This window comes from Pyrgilauda ruficollis, unplaced genomic scaffold (assembly GCF_017590135.1).
Source record: "Pyrgilauda ruficollis isolate IOZ18807 unplaced genomic scaffold, ASM1759013v1 scaffold13, whole genome shotgun sequence".
Taxonomy (NCBI): domain Eukaryota; kingdom Metazoa; phylum Chordata; class Aves; order Passeriformes; family Passeridae; genus Pyrgilauda; species Pyrgilauda ruficollis.
This window is the reverse complement of record NW_024511432.1, coordinates 2,371,082-2,392,030: the sequence shown is the minus strand read 5'-3', so window position 1 is coordinate 2,392,030 and position 20,949 is coordinate 2,371,082. Positions and strand designations below refer to the sequence as shown.

General features: G+C 38.6%; 1 protein-coding gene across 2 annotated transcripts in view; it reads left to right on the top strand.

Moving 5' to 3' along the window:
• CDH13 (cadherin 13) overlaps positions 1-20,949 on the top strand; it is a 432,177-nt gene that overhangs the window by 191,706 nt on the left and 219,522 nt on the right. For both annotated transcript variants that reach the window (XM_041458638.1, XM_041458637.1), the window contains exon 5: positions 15,906-16,058. In XM_041458638.1, the coding sequence (XP_041314572.1) occupies positions 15,906-16,058 (153 nt within the window). The remainder of the gene's footprint in view (positions 1-15,905; positions 16,059-20,949) is intronic.

Here is a 20,949-nt window from a genome sequence, read left to right as displayed (position 1 = left end):
TGTTCCCTGATGATAACTTATGTGTATGCATAGGTGCTCATAATTTATGGAGATGGAGACAGGTACAATCCAGTCCAGTGCAGCAGAGCCAAGAACAAAAAATAAATTTTTCTTCACAGGCTTTTCAAAAGGACTACTTTCTAAAATTCTTATTGGACATCAGAGCTAATTAGATTTTTAGAATTAGACAGAAATTTTCCCATCAGCTTTTAAAATCAAAGACTAGAGGCAAAATGCAGCCTAGTTGTCATTTTTTGTCCTTGATACTCTCAAGGAGGGACTCCCTGTTGCTTGTGTAATGAACCATGGGGACCCTCATGCAGTAGCTTTCAAAGAAATTATTATGTTGAAGAGAGAGAGAAATTATCTAATTGCACATAATTTAGGAACAGGGCCTGCCATTTGTTTCAGTCATGAATTTACAGTCAGGAGATTTTGAGTTTCATAGATGTGGGTGACAATCAAATATTTGGCAAACAGTTCATGCAAACAGTTTTACTTCTATTGGAGGTTCAAAAAGATTGTAAGAGGATTCTTCAAAATCCCCAATCTCTCTTAAAAAAGTGAAAGTCCTATCAAGGTGGAAGGGAAAACTATAAACTACCAGTGAATATTTCAAGTATTTTAGAGAGAAGGGAGGCTGTGCCACATTGCAGATGTCAGTGGAGGGAGGGGATAGGAGTATGATGGAGTATCTCACATGTCAAAAGAAATGGATTCAGAACAAAAGAGAAAAAAAAAATAAAATAGGAAAGAGCAACTTTGTAGAGAGTTCAAACTGGGAATTAACTCCTGACTGTGGCACGTAGCTACTGCTGCACCTTGGCTTCACTTACTCTGGAATGTGGGGGTTACATCCTTTCCATTCTTTTTAAAAAGCTCCCTAAGAATCGTTGGGAAACATTAGGAACTGCAGCCCACTGAATCCCATTCCTGCAGTCAGAGAAAGCCAAGATGCTTTCCAGCAGGCACTGGAATAGATAAACTTGGGAATTGATAAACTTGGGACTGTTCATGAAGTGAACAGTCAACATGGATCTTTCTAAGGCAAATCGTATTTCCTAAATGTATTAAGATCTGTGGAGAAGCTGAAGGTGTAGATAAATCTGATCAATAAACCATACTTGGGTTTCTCTACTGAGAGGAAATGCTTCCTTCTGCTAAAAATGATTGAAACCTCAGTGTGGAAACAGATTTCCATTGGGAAGGTTTTGCCAATAGATATTTTCAAGGATTTATACAGTGATTTGTGTTTAACACAACAGAAATTATCTGGAGAAGGAGACATTGCAGTGACAGAGTTTGCAGATCATCCAAAATGAGTCATGAGACTGACAAGTAATGGAAAGATTAGAGTGTTGCAGAGTGATTTAACAGTACTGAAGGTTAGAAGTGGTTGATAATTTTTGTCAGGCATTGTGATGCTCTGTGTGTTGTCACAAGATGTAGAGGCCAAAAGGAAAGGCTGTCCTTGCTGCTGTGTCTGAGGCTTCCTGGTGCTGGCACAGGATGACATCAACCACCACTGCAGGGAGAATTCAGGGCAGATGTACCCAGGAATGACTCCCAACCATTCCTCTGTAATTTTTGGTTCATCTTTGAATTATTTATACTGCTCTTTGTAAGGAAAACACACTGCAGGAACATTTCAGGGTGGCTGCACAAATAGTTACTTTGCAGTTGTGTAATTCCACAAACCATGTCTAGGTTAAGCTCTTGTTCTTCTAAATACAATTTCTATCATTTAAATGTGTCTGGAAAGCAGAGAGAAGGGGTGAGGAGTGTTTGACTCAGTATTTATCTTCAAATATTACTTTATTATTTAAAGAGTCATTCTGCATTTCAAAAGCATGTAGGCAATGGTAGAAACAAAAAGCTATTTCTAAAAGCAGCGAGATTTAAGTTACCAAGGCCCACACTTGCAGTGAATTTAGGTGTCTCATTTCCTTCATCACGATGGTGTGTGTAATCTGTAGTTGAAATGGAATTAAAGCTACTTCTTCTGGCATTTCTGGTAATTTGTACATTTCCAGTTCTCCTGTAAAGGAGATGTTATAATGTCTATCACCGGGTTTTAGTTTGGTTCCTTGCTGCTGTCCCTCCTGGGATGCTTGGCTGGCACATCCCTTGTTTGTCCTGAGCTGTTCAGCATGCAGGAATTGTCCTGGAGGTTGGGGTTTTTAATTGGGTGGTTTCAGACTTCCTCTCCAAGATACTGCAGAAGGGCTAAATTTAGCAACTAAATTTTCTAATAGAAATTTCTCCAATATTTATTTTTCTGTAGGTTCAGTTTAATGCTGATATACTGCGCTGTCAATTGAAAATCCCCAAGACAGGTCAAAGTGATAGATGTAGAGAAGCAGTCCTAATTGATGAGAGATCTGTTTTCTTGCCCATTGATTTCTCTGGCTGAAATTGAAATGAATGCTTTGCAGTTGAAATGACTTGACTATTCTTGCTAAAGATCAATTTCAAAGCCATCTCTGCTCTTCATATTAGCTGGGAAATCCTGGGACTCTGTAAAGATTTTTCTGTATTCTAAACACATTAAGTGTAACCATAGAAACATACATATTAAGGTGATTTTAATTATTAACAAACTTGCTAGACGTTGCTAAATTATTTTTGTACCTCCACAATGGGTTATTGACTAATTTACATTTTAAAAATGTTACTAATTCCATTAACTATTTTTTATCTCTATTTGAGAATTGTGATCATATACCTGCAGCCTTAACTTCTGGTAAAAATTAAACAACAGTACCTGATCCTGGGGAAACTAACTTGCTTCATTAATCTAAAGGCTCTTTTTGCTTCATTAATTATTGCTGCAGTTTTACCTGCATTGCCCTTAAATTAGAAGAGACAAAGGCATTATTTTAAGTTTATTGCTGAATTCTTTGTGAGGATGGGTGCGCTCTTGTACCTTTTTTATAGCTATCAGCATATTATTATTCTCCATTACTTTCTATTTTCATATGAGAGATGCTAATATTTTAGAGAAGTCTAGTCCTTTTTATTTAAAAATATGTAGTAAATTTGTAGTAAAACAGGTTCAGTAGTGTATGTAATATAATATTTGTTATCTTTGGATGTTTCGGTCTTATAACTGCAGTTAAATATAGGGAGACAGCAATTAATTACATCAGAAATGGCTGTTAATGCTTTCATTTGCCCTGAATAATGGAACTGTAACAATGATCTGAGCCTGTGTGAGCTGGTGAGAATGGACTGGGCTGTTTGTGAACACTGAGCTGAGGCCATGTCTAAAAACCAGGTGAATTTTGGATTCACACTGATGTAATTGAAGTCAAATATGGCCATGGGTGATTATAGATTATCACTTAATAATGCCACTATCAGTAATGAGTGGTTAGCATGAAGTGTAAACACCATGGAATGAAATCCTCTGGTGTTTTTTTGGGTGTGCCTTCTCTTTTCCTTTGTGAGCAGTGTGTCAGTGCCTTGGTGGGGCTGGAAATCCAAGGCCCCAGGGTTGGCTGGGTGCTGTTCCAGAGCTAAAGCCAAGGCCCAGAGTGGCTGTGGCTCCAAGATTAGTGCACAATCCAGCTGGATCCTCTCTGCACACTGCAGGGGAGCAGGGACTGGTTGGATATTTTTATTTTGCCAGTTTAAAATGGAGCTGTGTTTTTGTTTCACTCCTGTTTTTACTCTATCATTATAGGATAGATGATATGTTTATTAACAGCATAGGACAAAGAACACTGAATTAAGGAAAACACCAAGGAGACACCACTGCAAGGATGCTCTGGCATCAGGATCACTCCTGGAGTGGATCCACCTCCCAGACCCTGTTCCAGAGCACAGATCAATGGGGTTTTTTCTCTTGGAAGCCATTATGTCCCTTACAATAGCAGGACTAGATGATGTTAGATTCATTCCCATTAAATAGCATTCAACTGTTCTTTTTAAGTCAGGTTAAAATTGCTTAAGCTTGTTCTGGTAGTTAGAACAGCACCTCCATGACTCCTGAGCTCATTTAAATAAAAATCTTGTTGTTACAAAAGAGGGAATTTCATTCTAACATTTGGAATACTTTATAAAAAAATCCCCCTTTTTCATTTTTACTCTGGTTTATTCACTGTGAATTTTACTTCTTGAATGTCTTTCTCTAGCCTTTATTTTCTTCAATCTCAGCTAAGTATTAAAATGATTTTTTTCCACACTATTAGCTACATTTACATTCTGCAAGATAAAGAATGCCATAGCCATTATCCACCAATCCTATGTATGTAACACTTTAGTAATTTAACAGCTCAAACTTTCACAAAAATCTTACTATTAGCTTTAAATAGTATTTTTTGACTTTGAACAGTGTTATGGCAAAGCAATTGTATGTGACTGGAAAGCATCTAATTTTGTCAGAGTTAGAAAAGATAAAGCTGCTAGAGGCAGTGGAAAAATATCTTGTATTCAGCCACAAGTGGATTAAAAATCTCAGCAATTTTTTGGTTTTAATTGTATAAAAACTGTAATTAAGATTTCAGTAATGATAAATGATAAATTCAGAGGCTGATACTGACTTGCAAGTTTATGAAATGGAGTGTTAAAAAAAGAAGAATCCATTATTTCTATTGCCTACAAATTTTTCTTGGCCTCAGGCCACCATTGGGCAAAATCAAACCTTTCATTCTAGAGCCCTGTGTATATTTACCCTCCGGTTCCTTCCTTTAAAAAGTAAATTTTATTCCATTAATTCAAGAACAGAATTTATGTTCTCTGTGTGTTATATGGGTTCTTCAACATCAATATTTTAATTCTTCATAGTTGCTGATAGAAGCCACCAACTATTACATTCTGAATTGCAATATGGAATATTTTTTCCTGTAGTCTTAGATGTCATGAAATATTGTTTTTTAAGGTATATTTGTTAGGAAAATACTTAAGTTAGACATTGATGGACTGGTTTTCTGAGAACATTGAAAAACATAGCTGCATATGGGATAAAAACAGACATAAGTGACAAAAATGACTTTTTTTGAAGCTGAATTTAAAATTTTTATTTATTTACTTATTTATTTATGTAGCTGGTGATGTGTAAGATAACAGTACCACATTTTAGGCACCTTAGAAAGTTATTTTCTAAAAAGAATGCAGTACAGATTGTTATGTTAACAGTTTCAGTCTAGAGTTTCCCATAAAGGTCATCTTAGACTTTGGAAGTGTTTCATATTTTAAAAGAGCATTTATATTTTAAGCCCATATTTGATAATTATTGTTTAAAACATCCAAAGGTTGTCATGTGTAGTCTTTAAAGAGCCTTTTTACTGAAGCTTTAACTAAGATTGGATTTCTAGCTTTAATTTTTTTGTTGGAATCTTCCACAAGAGTGGGCAATGCTCCATAAGAATGATGTGGACAATCATTGCTCCACATTATTACATTGTAGTTTTATTTGTTGCCTAGTGAAATTTGAGGAAAAGATCTGTATCTATCAATGCACTTTGAAAACCAGGAAAATATTTTGAAGAATATTTTTGTGTCACCTGTCTCTAAGGCATTTTTTCTTATGATGGCCAACAAGACACTAGTTTGGCTAAATTCTGAAATAAGGCTTTTTTAAAGAGATGACTTCAAACTTTAAATACAGCATAACTGATCACTCAGCTTTCTGTGGATTATTTGTTATTTATTCTCAGAGATACCAGTAAATCTTACTTATACTCTTGAAATAATCTGTTGGAGCTCAAAGCGAGCAGCTGTGCCACTCTTTCCAATACCCTTGTAATCCCTTCAACGTTTCAGATTATTTCTGTAGGAGATTTTTGGCTTTATGTGGAGTTTTTTACTCTAAATGAGTAGTTAGATTAAATCAGGTTGACATTTGTTTGCCAGCAGAGAAAATCAGTGGCAACTGGTTCACTTAAGATAACACTTGCTAAGGACTGTGAGAGCTTTCATTATGTAGAAAGAGCAGTTTAAGTTTTTCCTGTTCCAAATTTGGCCTTTTTCCACAGTTTCTCCAGGTATAGATGCCAACCTTTACACACAAATGCAAATGTTTATGCAGAAATATTGATACAAATATCTGTGTCAGTAGGAGATGAGACTAAAACAAAGACACCCTCATTTGGAACAGCAACAACTTTTGGCTTGCTGAGTCACGAAATGTAGATGCTCTCTGCATTTAAATTTTATGGCTCAGCTTCCAGTTTTTTGAGGAAGGAAATTATAAAATTTGCATGAATTATCACACCAACCTAGAGCAGCTCTTTTCTGCATAAATTCAGGTTGGATAATTGGTGTTGTTGAAAAATTGAATTAAATAGTTTTGCAAGTCCAGAATTAGGTATACAGAGTTGTCTTGATGTGAGTAAAGAGGAATTATTTTGTTATGGTCTACAGTTTTATTGGAGAGAGCCCTTACAAAGGCACAAGCAGGGGCAGAGCTGTTTGCAGTGGATACATAAAATAAATCCTTGGTGTGCAGCAGTGACAGGAACCATCCTGATCTCATGGTGCCTACCAGCACTTTGTGATTACACTTGATCCATTTCTGTGCTTTTAGAAATGTATCAGTAGTTTTAGAAGTTCACTCCAAAGACCTCCTGCATTTTCATGGAGTGCCTGGGAAGGAGCAGATATTCTGGGTTTTGGGTCTCTCGAAACCCCTTGAATTCCTGCATGTTTGGCATGTTGAATTTTGGGGTACTGGCTGCTCTTATTCAAATTATCATTTTGAAATAAAACTGCCATTGAATAAATGGCAAAATCTGCAGAAAAAATATAAGGATCAGAGATCCACCCTGAATTTTCTTCTGACTACTCAAGTAATGATTCCACTTTATGAACTGAGTGCTTGGCTTTACTAAAACCAAGCAGAAGTCACTCTGGTAGATACTTCATTTGTTGTCTTTTGAATCTCTCTTCAGTGTAGTATGATTAGGTTTTTCACTAGTACAGTAGATTAATATAATAGGAATAAGATTGTCTGGTTTTAGATTAAAAAAAGACATCAGTGCTAACATTTAGTCACTGTAGACTGCTTTTGTTTAAAATTAGAAGAAGTAAAATTTATCAATGTGTAGTTAAAACTTTCTTTTGAGTAACATTATCAGAAGTTTCTGCCATGTAGTCCATGTTAGCTCTTCAAACACTGTCACATGTGGAAGTGCTAACAAAAGGCTTTTCAAGCATGTAGGTAAAGTTTTTGATCAGGATTGTGATGACATTGATAATTTAAGAGCCAATATGAAGAAAACACAAATTGTATTTACCACTCATAACTTTAAGTTACATTTCTGCCTATAATTTTTAAGGAGTTGTGACTACTCACAGCTATTTTGAATTGACCTCTGATGGTTTTGCATGAAAAGTGAGGTGGATTCACTGATAAAAATTAAAATGAGCATAGAGAACCAAAATTAAAATCTTAATTAAAATTTTTAAAAAATCATAAAGTTACTAATAGAAGTATTTAGTGCTTCATCATACTGAAATGTTTGAAAATTTTAAATATCCCAGATAACTGTCAAACACAGCTGCCATCTGCCCTTGGCAGAAGCACTAGCATCTGCTGAGATGCAGACCTGTGACCTCCAGATAAGTTTCTATACACAGAAAAATATTTATCTTTCTCCCATGACCTTCCATGAACAAGACATGAGCCATGGATTTGTTTCCTAGGGAACTAGTGACTGAGGAAAATCTATAATTAGATCTGTGGGTTGCTTGCTACAAGTGGGAATTGGGTGCTGAGCAGGTTCTTAAAGTATCCACAAGTATTAGACAGACTTCATGTAATTGAACCAAATTTAGAAAAAAATACCTTTCATCATGATATTTCTTTTTTAATATCTTCAATTATAAAAATTAAGTACTTTTGATAGAGTACTTATTCCTCTAAGTTCATTTTAATTGCAAAATATTTTTACATTCAAGACTCATCAGGTTGCTAGCTAAAGCAAAAATAAAATTAGTCAAAATCTTCCAATAAATTTCTTCAGCTTCAGCTGAGTCTTAACTTTCAAGAGCATTTTAGGTGAAACATTCTCATCAGCTCCATTTTCTCACTTTACTACTCCTATTCAGCTCCTCAGGTGAGCTCTGCAACTTCGGTGTCTTATTCTGCAATTCCAATTACCCTGCCCAGCTGGAGGGTCCCACTTAATCCAGGTCTTGATTCCTTTCTTTGCTGCGTGCATGGATCTAAAGATAACATTTGTAGCTGAGTCCCAGGGCCAGAAAAATGTGGCTGCAGGGAGAGCAAGCAGCCAGGGTTTTGTATTCCCCAGACAAGGCAGGGCAGAGCTCTCCAGCCCTCCTCAGCAGATTATTCCAGCTCGAATGCTGCCCTGGTGCCCCCAGCCCAGGGCCACATCAGCGCCTTGTGCTTCTCTGGGTGCTGCACAAGAGGCTCTCAGTAATGAATTAAGACTTTGATCTTATTCAGAATAAATAGCACTGTGAAATACCTGGGAAGAGGTGGTGTAAATTTAGTCTGTTCTCCTCTTTTCTCCCATTTCTTCCAGATTTAGCTACACCTGTGGTGGTTACACATTGTGTATTTTGTCCTAAGTCATGAATTGCTGCAATTCCAAATCATCAAATGTGCCAATATTGCCTCTTAATTTCTGCCTTTTTAGATCTGTGAAGAGCTTTCAGTAAAGCCCCTCTTTAAATCCAAATAATCCCTTGGTTTGTTTGTTTGTTTTTAAGGGGATCTTTTGAGTTCTTCATTTAATATTGTCAATCACAGTCAGGTTTCTCCAAACAGCTTTGGAGCTGCTCCGTCTGGCTGTCACTCAGCAGAGAGTGGTGCTCCAATTCCTGCAAGTGACAGGGTTTGCAAGTCACTTAAATAGCAAATCAAGTATGGTGCTTAAATGGCTCCTGAAAGGCCAGGCCAGCCAGTGAAACAGCCAGGCCTCCTGTGACAAGGAACATTTCTGAGTCCTTTCCCTTTGAGGCCACAAAAACCTGTGTTTGTGACCTCTGTGCTGTAGGGAGGTGATGCTGTGTACAGAATCCTCAGTCTGCAGATATAGTTGTGAAACAGACTGCTAGGAACAGGGAAAGGGGAAATTATTTGTAATGAATCTAAGAGCTCTTTATAAATTAGGAGAAAAAGGAAGCTGAGGAATTACCTGCTACAAAAGCTAATGCACATCTTGATGTGTTTATTGAATTACTTTGCTTCGATCTCTGAGCAAATGCTCATTGTTAGCTATTTATATTGGTTAAATCCTCAAATTTAAATCCCTGCAACTGCTGGAAAGGGCTCTTCAGGGAGAATTCTTGCATCTGTGTACAACTACAATAATGAACCTGGGGCTGAAGGGATCCACCAGTGCCCAGGGCTCCCACATGTATAAATTCATTTTGCTTCCCTCGAACACCTGTGCATCCCACTACAAATTGATCTGAATTTTATAAACATTTATGCGTAATTATGATAAAAAGCCATTATGTTGAGAAGATATTTTTTGGTTGAATATCAAATATCCTATTTGTTTTGATTATTCTAAAAAGATCTGGAAAATGGAGCCCTGGTGGTGAAACAACTTCACTGGTTTTTAGTATATTGTGTCATTTTCATACACTGAGATACCCTGTTGAAACATTTGCCTATTGAATTTATGAACCTTTTCAAATTTCAGATTTGCAGTGGTTTCTACTTAGTAAAACATTGTGTTTGCACTGATGTAACAAAAGAATAGTTGGTATAGTACATTTTGTAGGAAGCAGAGCCCCAGTCCAAAAAAAAATCCTTCAATGTTTCACCCACTTTTTAAGCAGTGTAAGTTCTATTTCCTTCATGTACATAAAGTCTTCAGTGTGGTGCTGGATCAGAGCACTCACAGTTTTGTCTGAATGCCTTCAGGCGAGGAACATTGGTACCATTTGCAGCCCCTAATCAATCTTACAAAAATGCATCAAAAATATGCTAAAACCACTTTAATCCTCTCAGGCTCGTTCCTAAATCTGACACTTCCTGAAATGTTTTTCATGACAAAGCTCAGAGTTAAAATGCTAAAAAAGACCCTCTTGAGAATATCAGTGTGGTTTTTTGGTTTTATTTTCATAATTAATTTAATTTCAATGCCTGACTTTTTTATTCCCATGTTCCTTCTCTGAAAGTTGGTATAAAAGTTTTCATGTTCAGGGTATTAGTATACCCTGTGCTGAGTATTGCAGAAATTTTATACAGATATGAAAACATTTCAGTTTACAGATGCGCTATTGTAATAATACACCTGTTCCTTTTTTTTCTGTAATTCTTAAGAGAAGAAGTGAAAAACAATGTGACTAAGAAGTAGTGAAAACACTTCAGTTTACAGATGCACTATTGCAATAATACACGTTCCTTTTTTTCTGTAATTCTTAAGAGAAGAAGTGAAAAACAATGTGACTAAGAAGTAATTGCTACTCTTGTAATAAGAGTTTTGCCCAGTGCCACTGAGGTTTAAATGTGTATGAATAGGTAAGAATAAATAACAAATAATCCACAGAAGTAAACACAGAATCCAAACTTTGTTAAAAGATTAGTTACCTTGTATTTAAAGTTCCAAGTAATATCTTTTACTGAGAAGCATCATGCAATAATTCAGCCAAATCTGTATCTTAAAGTGCAAAATTCAGATATTTTGTATTAATGTGCTTCACCCAGGATCTGAAGTAGAAAATAGGTCTTTAAAGTTTAAAGTAACTGAATTATGGCTTTCTTTACTGGGTTAAATCCAGTTGTCTATGTACATCTCTTTTCTCTGGAAGATCTGTAGATGTGCATTGTTATTTGGACTGTCAGCAGCACCAAGAAAAATGAGCTGATGGCACAGAAAGAATGTCTGTGATACCAAATGTGGTTTTTCCCAGCTCTGCTTCCCCCAGAACTCAAACTCTTCACCTCAACCTTGTGTTCCCCTGCCTTGGCTGTCTCAGAGCTGGGTCTGTGTTGTGCATTCCCTTTCCATCCTGTGCCTGTGGATTCTGGAGGGCTCCTCCAGCTGCAAGCACAGATATCAGGATTTGAGTGGGAGAGTGACTGGCTGGATTCAGCCTCTCAGGAAAGCTCTTGGAGATGGACACAGCTTTGAAAACTTTGCCTCTTCCACAGACTGGACATTGAAATCTGGTCTGGAAATGGTTTAAAATTTAGGACTGTGATATCTCCTGAGTTGTTGCTTTCCATAAACACCTCAAATTGTTGAAGTTTTGTTGTGCTCTTTACTTGAATTTCACAAATATTGTTCATTCTTGTCTCCATCAACTTGTTTTGGATGTCTTGGATTGCATCCTGAAAAGGCACCTGCCCAGATGTGCTTTGATTGAAAATAGAGTGAAGTTAATGGTCCGTTATGCAAACAAGAAAAGTGGTGCCTGAAAAATATCCTGTACTGGGTTTATCCCTATTATCACCAGTAAAGGACACAATCACTTAGAGAAGCTTTAGAATTCCTGTTAATTTTATGGGAATGAATCCACTGGATCTCCTTGCCTGTCACCTGCACACGGAGTGGATCTGGAGGAAGTTCTAATCAGAGAGAAATCCAGGGTTAGGTTTGGCCAGTATCTGCCTTCATCAACGAGCACAATTTGGCTCCCATGCTCAGCCACTTTATCTGACATTTCTTTAAACAAGCTAGAGGTACTAATTTTTACATAATAAATTATTAAACTCAGCAAACGATATAAATTTCTTTCTAGCCACAGGTTTTGTATGTTTAGCTTACAGTAATGAAGCAGTTTCTGTTGGTTAATGATTTTGAATAACGATGGGAATATTTTGCATTTGTTTTGGTTGAAAGAGTATTTGAGTCAGCGTGGAGCAGATGGAGCCTCTGACTGTAAAGAGTAATTTTCAGTATGGCAGGACAGGAAGTGTGTGTTTATTTTAAACAATTTCTGAACAATAGGCCTAAACCATTGTTTTGCTCTTGTGCAGCACAGTGATTTGAGGAAAAAAATAGTTCACCTTTAAATATTCCATGAATAAATTTGCTTCCTAAGAGGCTAGGGGAAGCGGGAAATCCCAGAACCAAAAAACCCTACAAACCCTCCCCACCCCCCCCCAAAAAAAAAAAAAAAAACCTAAAAATCCCCACGAGTGGGACACTGTCATGCTCTGAAATGAGAAGAACAGGGACATGAACCAAGAATTCCTGTCTGGGGGTGGGATTAGTCTTCTAATTAAAAAGTGAAACTGTTATAATTCACCTGGCATCAATAACTAGAAAAATTATGGGAGTGATTGAGGCAAACACTTCTTAAAGAACAAAACTGGTGACTGAGGATGGTGCTGCTTAGGACAGATTTGCTGGTGCTGCAGAACTGTGAATTCTCTCTCTTGGGGCAGTGTGGGGTTTTTGTGCTTCTATTTCTCTTCTTCTCTTGAGAGCACTCTGATTTACTTTTGTGATAAACCCGTAACAACAGGGGGATCACATTGCTGAAATGAGTATGGCTGAGAGGGATACATAATGTCAGCCTAAAAACAGCACTGGGGAAACACGTTTTGGCCACGGTTCAGCAGAAAGCAGCTCCTGTCAGCTCCGTGATGCTCTGCTTGCTTGGAAGTGTCTTTCAGCTGAGCAGGATCACAGAGCCTTTTGCTGGGCTGTCGTGGGTACTGTGCCTGTGGGATGGATCACTTCAATTCCCAGTTATTCTCTGAAGTGCCCTTGAGATGGGAAAGTGAGCAATGGCTGAGTGTCCATCCAGTGCTGTCCCTGTGGCCTGGGTGAGGGAACAGCCTCCAACAGTCCCTGTTGTTGTGGGATGCTCAGCTGGTGTCTATTCTGAGCCATCTGCCCACAGAAAGTCCCCTCTGACCTGTCAGCTCAGAGCAAGGGAGAATGAAATAGGGAGAAATTGGGATGCTGGATAAAGTATTCCTGCCTTATCCATATTCCCAGTGGGTGGCTGGTGGGGCTCTGTGCTGCCTTAAAAACCATTTCCTAAGAATGCAGAGCCTTTATCTGCAACACGTAGCCACTGCCATATGGTGCAGACGTTTTCAGTATTTGAACCTGCACTGAAGTTCCTGAAGCTGTGAAAAAATTATGGAAATATCTGTTTCTGTCTGGGCTTCAGGTAGCAGTGACTGTGGGATTTCATTTATGTATTTTTGAAAAGTAAAAATGAAATCCCAAAGTAAACATCGCAGCAGAAATAGTCTGGGTTATCTCCACCAGGATATTGGGAAAGCATTGTTCTGCAAATGCATTGTGAGCTAGAAAATGTTCCTGTGAACCGGGCTGTGTTTGTGCCAGTGCTCCAAATCAGCCTTGCCAGAGATGTCAGACAATCCTCCTGTTTTCTTCCTCGCTCTTGCTGAAGCACCAAACCATATGGCAAATTAAGCCTGATTTTTATTAAACTTTTCATTGTACTGAGCTCCGTGTGAACTGGGAAATGCACTTTCTTTGAACTATGCAGCCATTATATAAGCATCTTAATTAGGAGATGGTAATGTTCTCGCTGACATTCCTGGGAGTTCGCGGCTCCCTCTTGTGGCTAATTAAGCTTTTCGAAGGAACCTTCTGAAAATGACTTTTTGTGAGCCGCCCACAGCTCCTGGTCAAACGCTGCCGAGCTGGGCTGGGCTCTGTGTCACAAAACCAGGCTGAAGGTGCTGTGCAGTACCTGCAGGCAATGACAGGTAAATGGATGAAAGGAAAAGCTCTGCTCACTGTGAATGTGACAGACAGCTCGCTGAGGTCTTCAAAAACATGAGTGAGCTCATCCAGTCATTTAGAAAACCTCTGCTCTCTGGTCACTCTGTTCCTCCCGTGCTTTAGATGGTGAAGAAGGGTTTGCAGCTGGAGTTGGGATGAGATATGGGGTGTGCCAGCTCCAAGGAGCACAGACCTTTCAGGCACAGACCTTTCAGACAGTTGGGTTGTCTCACCATCAAATTCAAGGTGAAGATCTTTGCCAGATTTGATGTTGAGAAGAAATTTTCCCACTGGTTGGGTTTTCAGGGACCCCTATTACTACTATTACTATTATTATTATTATTATTATTATTATTATCATTATCATCATCATTATTACATTCTTTTCTATCTAGTGTGGAGAAAAATTTCCATATGAATATCTGGGGTTTTTTTATAAATTCCCTTTCAAATCCCAATATTTGTTTTTCTTTCTTATTGTGGATTGTTACAACTGGGGCATTGTGTTTATACTACATATTAAATTTGTCATAAACAGGTAATGTTTGGTGGCTCTGGTGAAAGAGGCTGCAGTATAAACACCTCGGAGTTAGACTTTTGCACTTGCCTCCTAATAAGTCTCAGACATCAGGGCAGAAAAGAATCAATTCATCTTTTCCCTACAAAAGTGAGAAATGGTCATGACATTGCAAAATCTCAAGCATAGCTTTATGTTAAGAAAAGCTTGTATTTTTAGGCTTGATGTAAAAATACCAGAAAGTGGTCCAAAAATGACCTGAACAGCAGGTAACTTTTCAGTAGGAGCCATTAAGATTGAGTTTCATCACTAAACCAGAAGTCTCAAAGTGACTTTGCCCCTTTGTCACCTGCAGTGTTGTCTGCCTCTGTGTTTTGGCATGACTTAAAAATACACAGGAAGAAAACTTCAACCATTAGTGTTTCTGAGTGTTGGAAGGAGGGAGAAAAAAAGAAGTGAAACAGGTTTTTACTCTGAAATGTCTCCCTTCCCCAAAGGGTTTGGAAAATAAAACTTTATCTGTGAAAATGCTGATTTCCTATTTCATAACTCTTGGCAATTTTTTCTCAATTAAAATAAAGGAATAATGATTATGGAGTTAAGTCAAAATCTCACTGCCCAGTAATCTGCAAACCAGCATTGCTCAACCCACAGCAATAGGGCAGCAAACATTTATTTCCTCAGGGACATTATTAAACACCCTGCATATTTATTTTCTCAGAATTGGAGAAGGTCCAGATTTCTAAGGCCACTTTCTCCCTTCCTCTTCCTGAGCTGTAATTCAGACCAGAATGTAAATTTTTGACTTAATGTTTCTGCGGAAATCAGCAATATGAAGCTGCTAGAAACAAAAGAAGGCCGAACAGCAGAGGGAAGAAATGGCTTGGCAAGATTGTCAGCCTTAAAGGGCAAGATTAATTTATAATCCCTCAGATTCTGGTGTACAAATACAAGTTTGCAAAGTGTGTAGTTTATAATTGACATTGTGTGGCTCTGCGGGTTGGTAAATGTTACTGTTGGTAATGAAATCAGATTTTAAGAGATTTTGTTCTCATGGCGAAATAAGGTGATAGTAACAAGGAGTCACCATACACTCATGGACATGTGTATATATATAAATAGGAATTTGAGAAGTGGACTAATTCCAACTGTGTGACTCAGGAGTATTCTGGGCAGGATATTCTGATATTTTCATGCAGAGACTTTCCCCTTGATTTAAAATCCTGGGAGAGGAAGGGTTTGAAAGAGAACTGGGAGGGATAAAAAGCCCAACCTGAAAGTAGTGTGTAATGACTTCACAATGACTAATAAAATATTGTGTGATGGCTGTCTGGTATGGTAAGGATTGTTGTGAAACAAGAGTGCTTCTTGGCAATCAATACAATATTTTTTTTTTTTTGCAAGTTTGTAGCTGTTCTATCAATTTAACTAAAAAGAAGAAATAACATTAAATGAAATGTCAAATTCTAGGCGTAGAGTGAATTCAGTGATGGAACAACAGAAACTTTAAGTAGTGAAATTGAAGACACTAAAGATAAGACAGGAACTGGCCAAGAACATGAGTAGCTTTTCCAGGGTTTAACACAAAAATTGCACAGTGTCTTGTGAATGATTGAAATCATATTTTATCGTTACATTTTATTGGCAGGGAACACAGCTAGCATTAGTTGAAAGGCTGAGATGACTTATGTGGTTTTAGGATGAGTTTAAAAGATTTTAACGTGGCCCATCCCTTGTTTCCTGCCATGCAGGTCATCAGAAGCGAAGGGACAGAGGGAGTAAAGTTCCGGCTCTCTGGGAAGGGAGTAGATCAAGACCCAAAAGGAATTTTTAGAATCAATGAGATGAACGGGGACGTCTCGGTGACCCGAACCCTTGATCGAGAAGCAATTGCCAATTACGAGGTGAGTACCCAGAGATAACATCTCTGCCTCTGTGTTGATAGCATGCATTTTCTGAATGTGCATTTGCTCCTGAAAGATGTGCAGTTAAATTGAAGACTCAATTGCAGTCACTGTGCTATGAAATTTCAAGAACCGTAGGAAATGGTAAATGTGTTTGTTTTTCACTCAACTGAAATTTGTCTGCTTTCTGCATGGACTTCTTGTCATTTATCTTCAGTGGAAATGCTGTCTGAATGTTGTGTATGCATTTGATTTCTGAATAGAAAATTTTGTTTGGACAAAGGAAGATCTTTTGGGGAAGTTGTTACTATGGTACTACAGAATTATACATTTTTATTGTCAAATGGTCAGTGGAAACCACCATTGAACTCCATTTTTAGTAATGGGTGTCTTTAATAGAGATAAAGAAGATTCTGATGATATGAAAATGTTACATATGAAATGTGCATCAATTACAAAGTTCTTACCACAGATTCTTTTCCTTGTCAATAAAGACGTTTCTCTTCATTGAATACCCAACAAATGATCTCCAAACCTGCAAAACAGCTGCCCTACCTTGTCCCAAAATGCATAAAATAAACAGAGGACCTGTCAAATCATGTTTTCCATCCAGCTCTGGGAATGTGCACTCACAGAATTTGTCCCTGGCCATGCTGATCCAGAGGAGCAGCAGAATTCCAAGTGCTCAGTGGCTGGTGCATGCTGCCTTTTGTGTCCTCCCACAGGGATTGTCTCCACCTCTGGCAGAGGGAGAACAAGGTTCCCTCCCTGCTGTGGGACACAGGCTTGGGGACAGTCCTGGCTGCCATGCCTGACCCCTCGTTTTCATCTCCTGCAGTGTAATAATCACCACTTCTACCTCCAGTGCTGTTTCCTTCCTCCTCTGGGAGAGTTTCCCAGTTTGGTGATGGGTCCTACTGCTCAACCAGCACTGCTAAAATTTACCATATGCTGGTTTTCAACACGTAAACATCTCCTTCGTATCTGGGTCTGCAGTGAAATGTGTGTTTAGCACTTGCACAGGATTTATGGGAGTTGCTGACGTCCTCCTTGCAAGAAAAACATTGCAGTTTCTCTTTTTAACGCTGTTCCTTGTCTTCATTTGCCAGCTGTTTCTTATTTTATCAGTGGATTTCCACCTTCATGCGTTGAGTATAAACCATGAATATCTTTTTCTCCTGGAAAATGATAGTAGACTTTTCAACTTAATGCAGCAAACCACAAATGGCCCTCATATCTGATCTGGCGAAAGACACAGTTAAATTAAGACAAACCCATTTCCCTGGAGGAGGCTCTTTGAAGTTATGCACAAAAAATGTCGTACAGCAGGTGAGCAATGTGAATGAGAGGCTGTGGTGCCTCCTGAGCTGTTACCCAGCACTCTGCTCAGCAGCTCACCCCCATCCTGCAGCAAAAAATGGGGTTGGAATGTTCTGAAGGAGAATCCTCAACTTGATTAGTTGTCTCAAATTCAGCCCATTATTTTCCAATGCCATGGTGTCAGGAAGACAACAGGATTTTCTCCCTGATTTCCTTGCTACGCTGAAAGGTGAATAACCTGAAATATCCTTGAATTTCTCTCAAAAAAGTGTTTTCTGGCTTTGTTTGAGCTTCCCCCTGCCCAGCACTGTGGTTCTGAGAGGAAAAATTCAAAGCAAAACACATACGAGTAAAGAAGAGATCATTGTGAATAAATACAAAACCCATCAGAATATCAAGTGTGTAATCAGAGGTGGGGGAAGGATGAAAAGATAAAATCTGAGTCCTTCAGCTACACCCAGGGATGCTCTGCCTGAGCACAGATTTATTTCCTGCACTTAGTGCATATGTGCTCTGGTGGTAAGAATTGAAAAATGTTAATAGGGCACAAACCAGAGCTTTGATGATCATAGTATTTCATAGAACTTTGCAGATTTTACTACCTCAGAATGTTTTAAATTAGCTAAGAATATTTAACCTGTTAATTTTAATTTTTTTTTTCACTGAACATTTGAAAATTTGGGTTTACTGCCCTCTTTCTCCTGGAGGAATGCTGAAAAACTTGTAGGGGTTCTCTGGATTCATCACTAGAGGACATGATTAAATTAGAGAATATTAAACTCTACACAGACAACTTTGGTCATTGTTTGTGTTAATCCCTTCTTTTCCTGTTTAAGTATTTTATTTCTAGTAAAAATTAGAAAGTATTTCAAAATAGAGTGAAAACATCTGTCTGAGGGTCAGGGCCTGCCCGTCTTCTCAGTGGAGCTCATTTGTGTGGACATTGTGTTTTCAGATGAGTTTAAAATAATTTAAACTCAGATGAGTTTAAAATCTTTGGTTTTTAGCAAAGGCACTCAAGCTGGCAAGAGGAATTCAAGGCAGCTTGTATTAATGACACCACCCTCACCCTCTGAAATAAACTTATTAATTCGCTTGGCTTGTGAGTTTATTTCCTGTGAAACGTGGTGGTTTGTGTTCTTAAAGCCCAAGGAATGTCAGCCAGCTTCAGTTTGAAGTGAAAGCTGCTTGTGAAGAGGAGCAGGAGGAGTCAGGGATGATGTTATGCCCAGCAAAGACAGACTGTGTTAGAAAACTGTGTAGCAACTCCTTTTTCCTCCTGGAGAGATTTGTTAAAGAGCATCCTGAAAGGAATTCTGCAGGTCAGAGTACACCCATGGATTTACATGGAATGGTTTTACTTTGGGGCTTGCTGGAGCTTGTTGACAAAACTGCTAAATGATGTTCTGAAGAGGGGCTTAAGCAGGCTCTGGCCACGTTGTGGAATTGCTTCTGGGCTGGTGAGATAAGAGGGAGCCTAGAGCCCCTATTTAGTGGGAGCAAAAGGTGTTGCATTGTATAAATATGCTCTCAAGTATATTTGGTTTTCTCTCGAGATTTGAATAAATCAGACTAAGACAGAAATTTCAGACAATGGCAAAGAGTTTATTTATTTGCTATTGGAAAGTGCAGATGTGGAAAAACAGATGAAGGAGATTGGTGGGGAGATTAAGGATGGATTTTCTAACCCAAATCAGTGAGGTGCACACCATCCAAAACCTGCCCATAATTTATAGAAATTCAGAGTCCACTTCAGACCCATAGTCTTTTCTGATTCCAGCAGGGCAGAAATATTAGTGGCTTTTCAGTTCTTTCCTTGAGGAAAAAAAAAACAAAAAACAAAAAACAACCAAGTGCTTCTCTAAAGAGATGTGATAACAGAGCAAAAGGATTGCAGTGAAGCTGGAAGGCTACTTGTGCTCAGTGTTGATAAAACCCCAATGAATTGGGAAACAAAGGGTCAAACAGAGGGCCAGTGAAAATAGAAGTCTGAAAACCAGTGATTATGGGGTAATCTGTTATTTAAAACCCCTGGGTTCATTTTCAAAACCTCACATTTACCTGGGTAATGTATTTGTAGGCAGAATGCAAGGAAAAGCAGGAAGAGTTGTCGAGGTTGATTGCCACTGCCAAGATGACAAAAAGTTTTGAAGTTTCAAGAACTTTGTTCTTTATTCCAAGTTAGGTGGGTCCAGAAGAACTGGCAAAAAGATTCCCTTATTTTTGTACTGCTCATGCATGAGATTTGGGGTTGGGCATTCCTTGGGTCCAGGACAGAGCCTCCAGTTGCAGCAGCTCGGTTCCCATCACTTCCCACTGCTCAGAATCCCTGCAGCAGTGAAATCTAGTCCTGCAGCCTCTAAAGCATCAGTGGCAAAGTGCCATTGGGGTGTTCCGGCTGGGACTGAAGCTTTTTAAGGGTGTTGCCATCGTTGAAAGGCAACAAATGTCTGTGGAGATGAAATAATCAGAAGGTGATCCTCTGCAAGCATGAAATGAAGTGGCTTGATAAAACTGTGTGCAAATTAGAGCTGTGACCAAATTTACCTAGGCAATTTGAACCGATAATGAAGGGTTAGTTTTAATTATTTTTTAAGTAAAGAGCTTTATTTGCTTTAAAAAAAATCCTTAACAATCAGAGGTGTGAAATCAGCCCTCAGCTTTTTTCATAATGGCAGATGACACTTCTGTGAAAGGATGCTTTGCAACTGGTAGTGACAGACTGAGATATTTAGAAAACTTATGTTAACAGGGCTGGAAAGCAAAGTGGGAGTGTGTAGTTCTATGAAGAGTTGTTTCTATATGTTGGCTGACATGTAGGCTGAGAGGAGGGTAACGATTTCAGACCCATCAACAGCTCTGTGCTGTGAACTGCCTCAATTTAGGGACTGAGTCACACTTTGAGGGTGAGGCTGGTGCCCTAATGGGTTCAATTTCCCTGTTTAATAAGGAACAAGCAATGGAAATGCTTCACAATGACGAGGAAAACTAGCTTGGTCAGGTGCTGAGGAGCATTTTGTGGGAAAGATTTGTGAGTGCTTTAATGCATTTTTGCAGATAAGGAAGTGTTACTATAGCAGAACCCTGGAAGTGAATGGCTGTAATTTATCCTGTGCAGGAGAAGGAATTTCTCGTCTGTGTAAGTCCATTTTAGTGCAGCCACATCCTTTTTGGGATGATTTATCATCCCCTGATGCTGAATCTCTGCTGATGCTGGCTGGAGATCTATGGACAGCACACAGAAACATGTTGCTCCTTCAAAAGGAAAATCGTGTGTTTGTATCTAACTTCAAGAAAAATGTAAAAATGCATTTTAATCCTGGTTATCTGCACAGGCAGATTTGTCTGGAGGGGAACTGATCTTCTCTGTTCTGAAACCAGCTGATGGGGAATGTCAGACCCCAATCATCTCCTACTAATATCCCAAAAACAGGAAGGTATTCAGTCTTTCATGGCAAGAAGTTTGGTCTTATAGAGACGTGAATTGGAGTAAAATGTGCTTGATTTAATTAAAGAATCATTAATAGACAGACCAAGCCTGTTAAAATACTGGTGATTTCAAATTGCATCT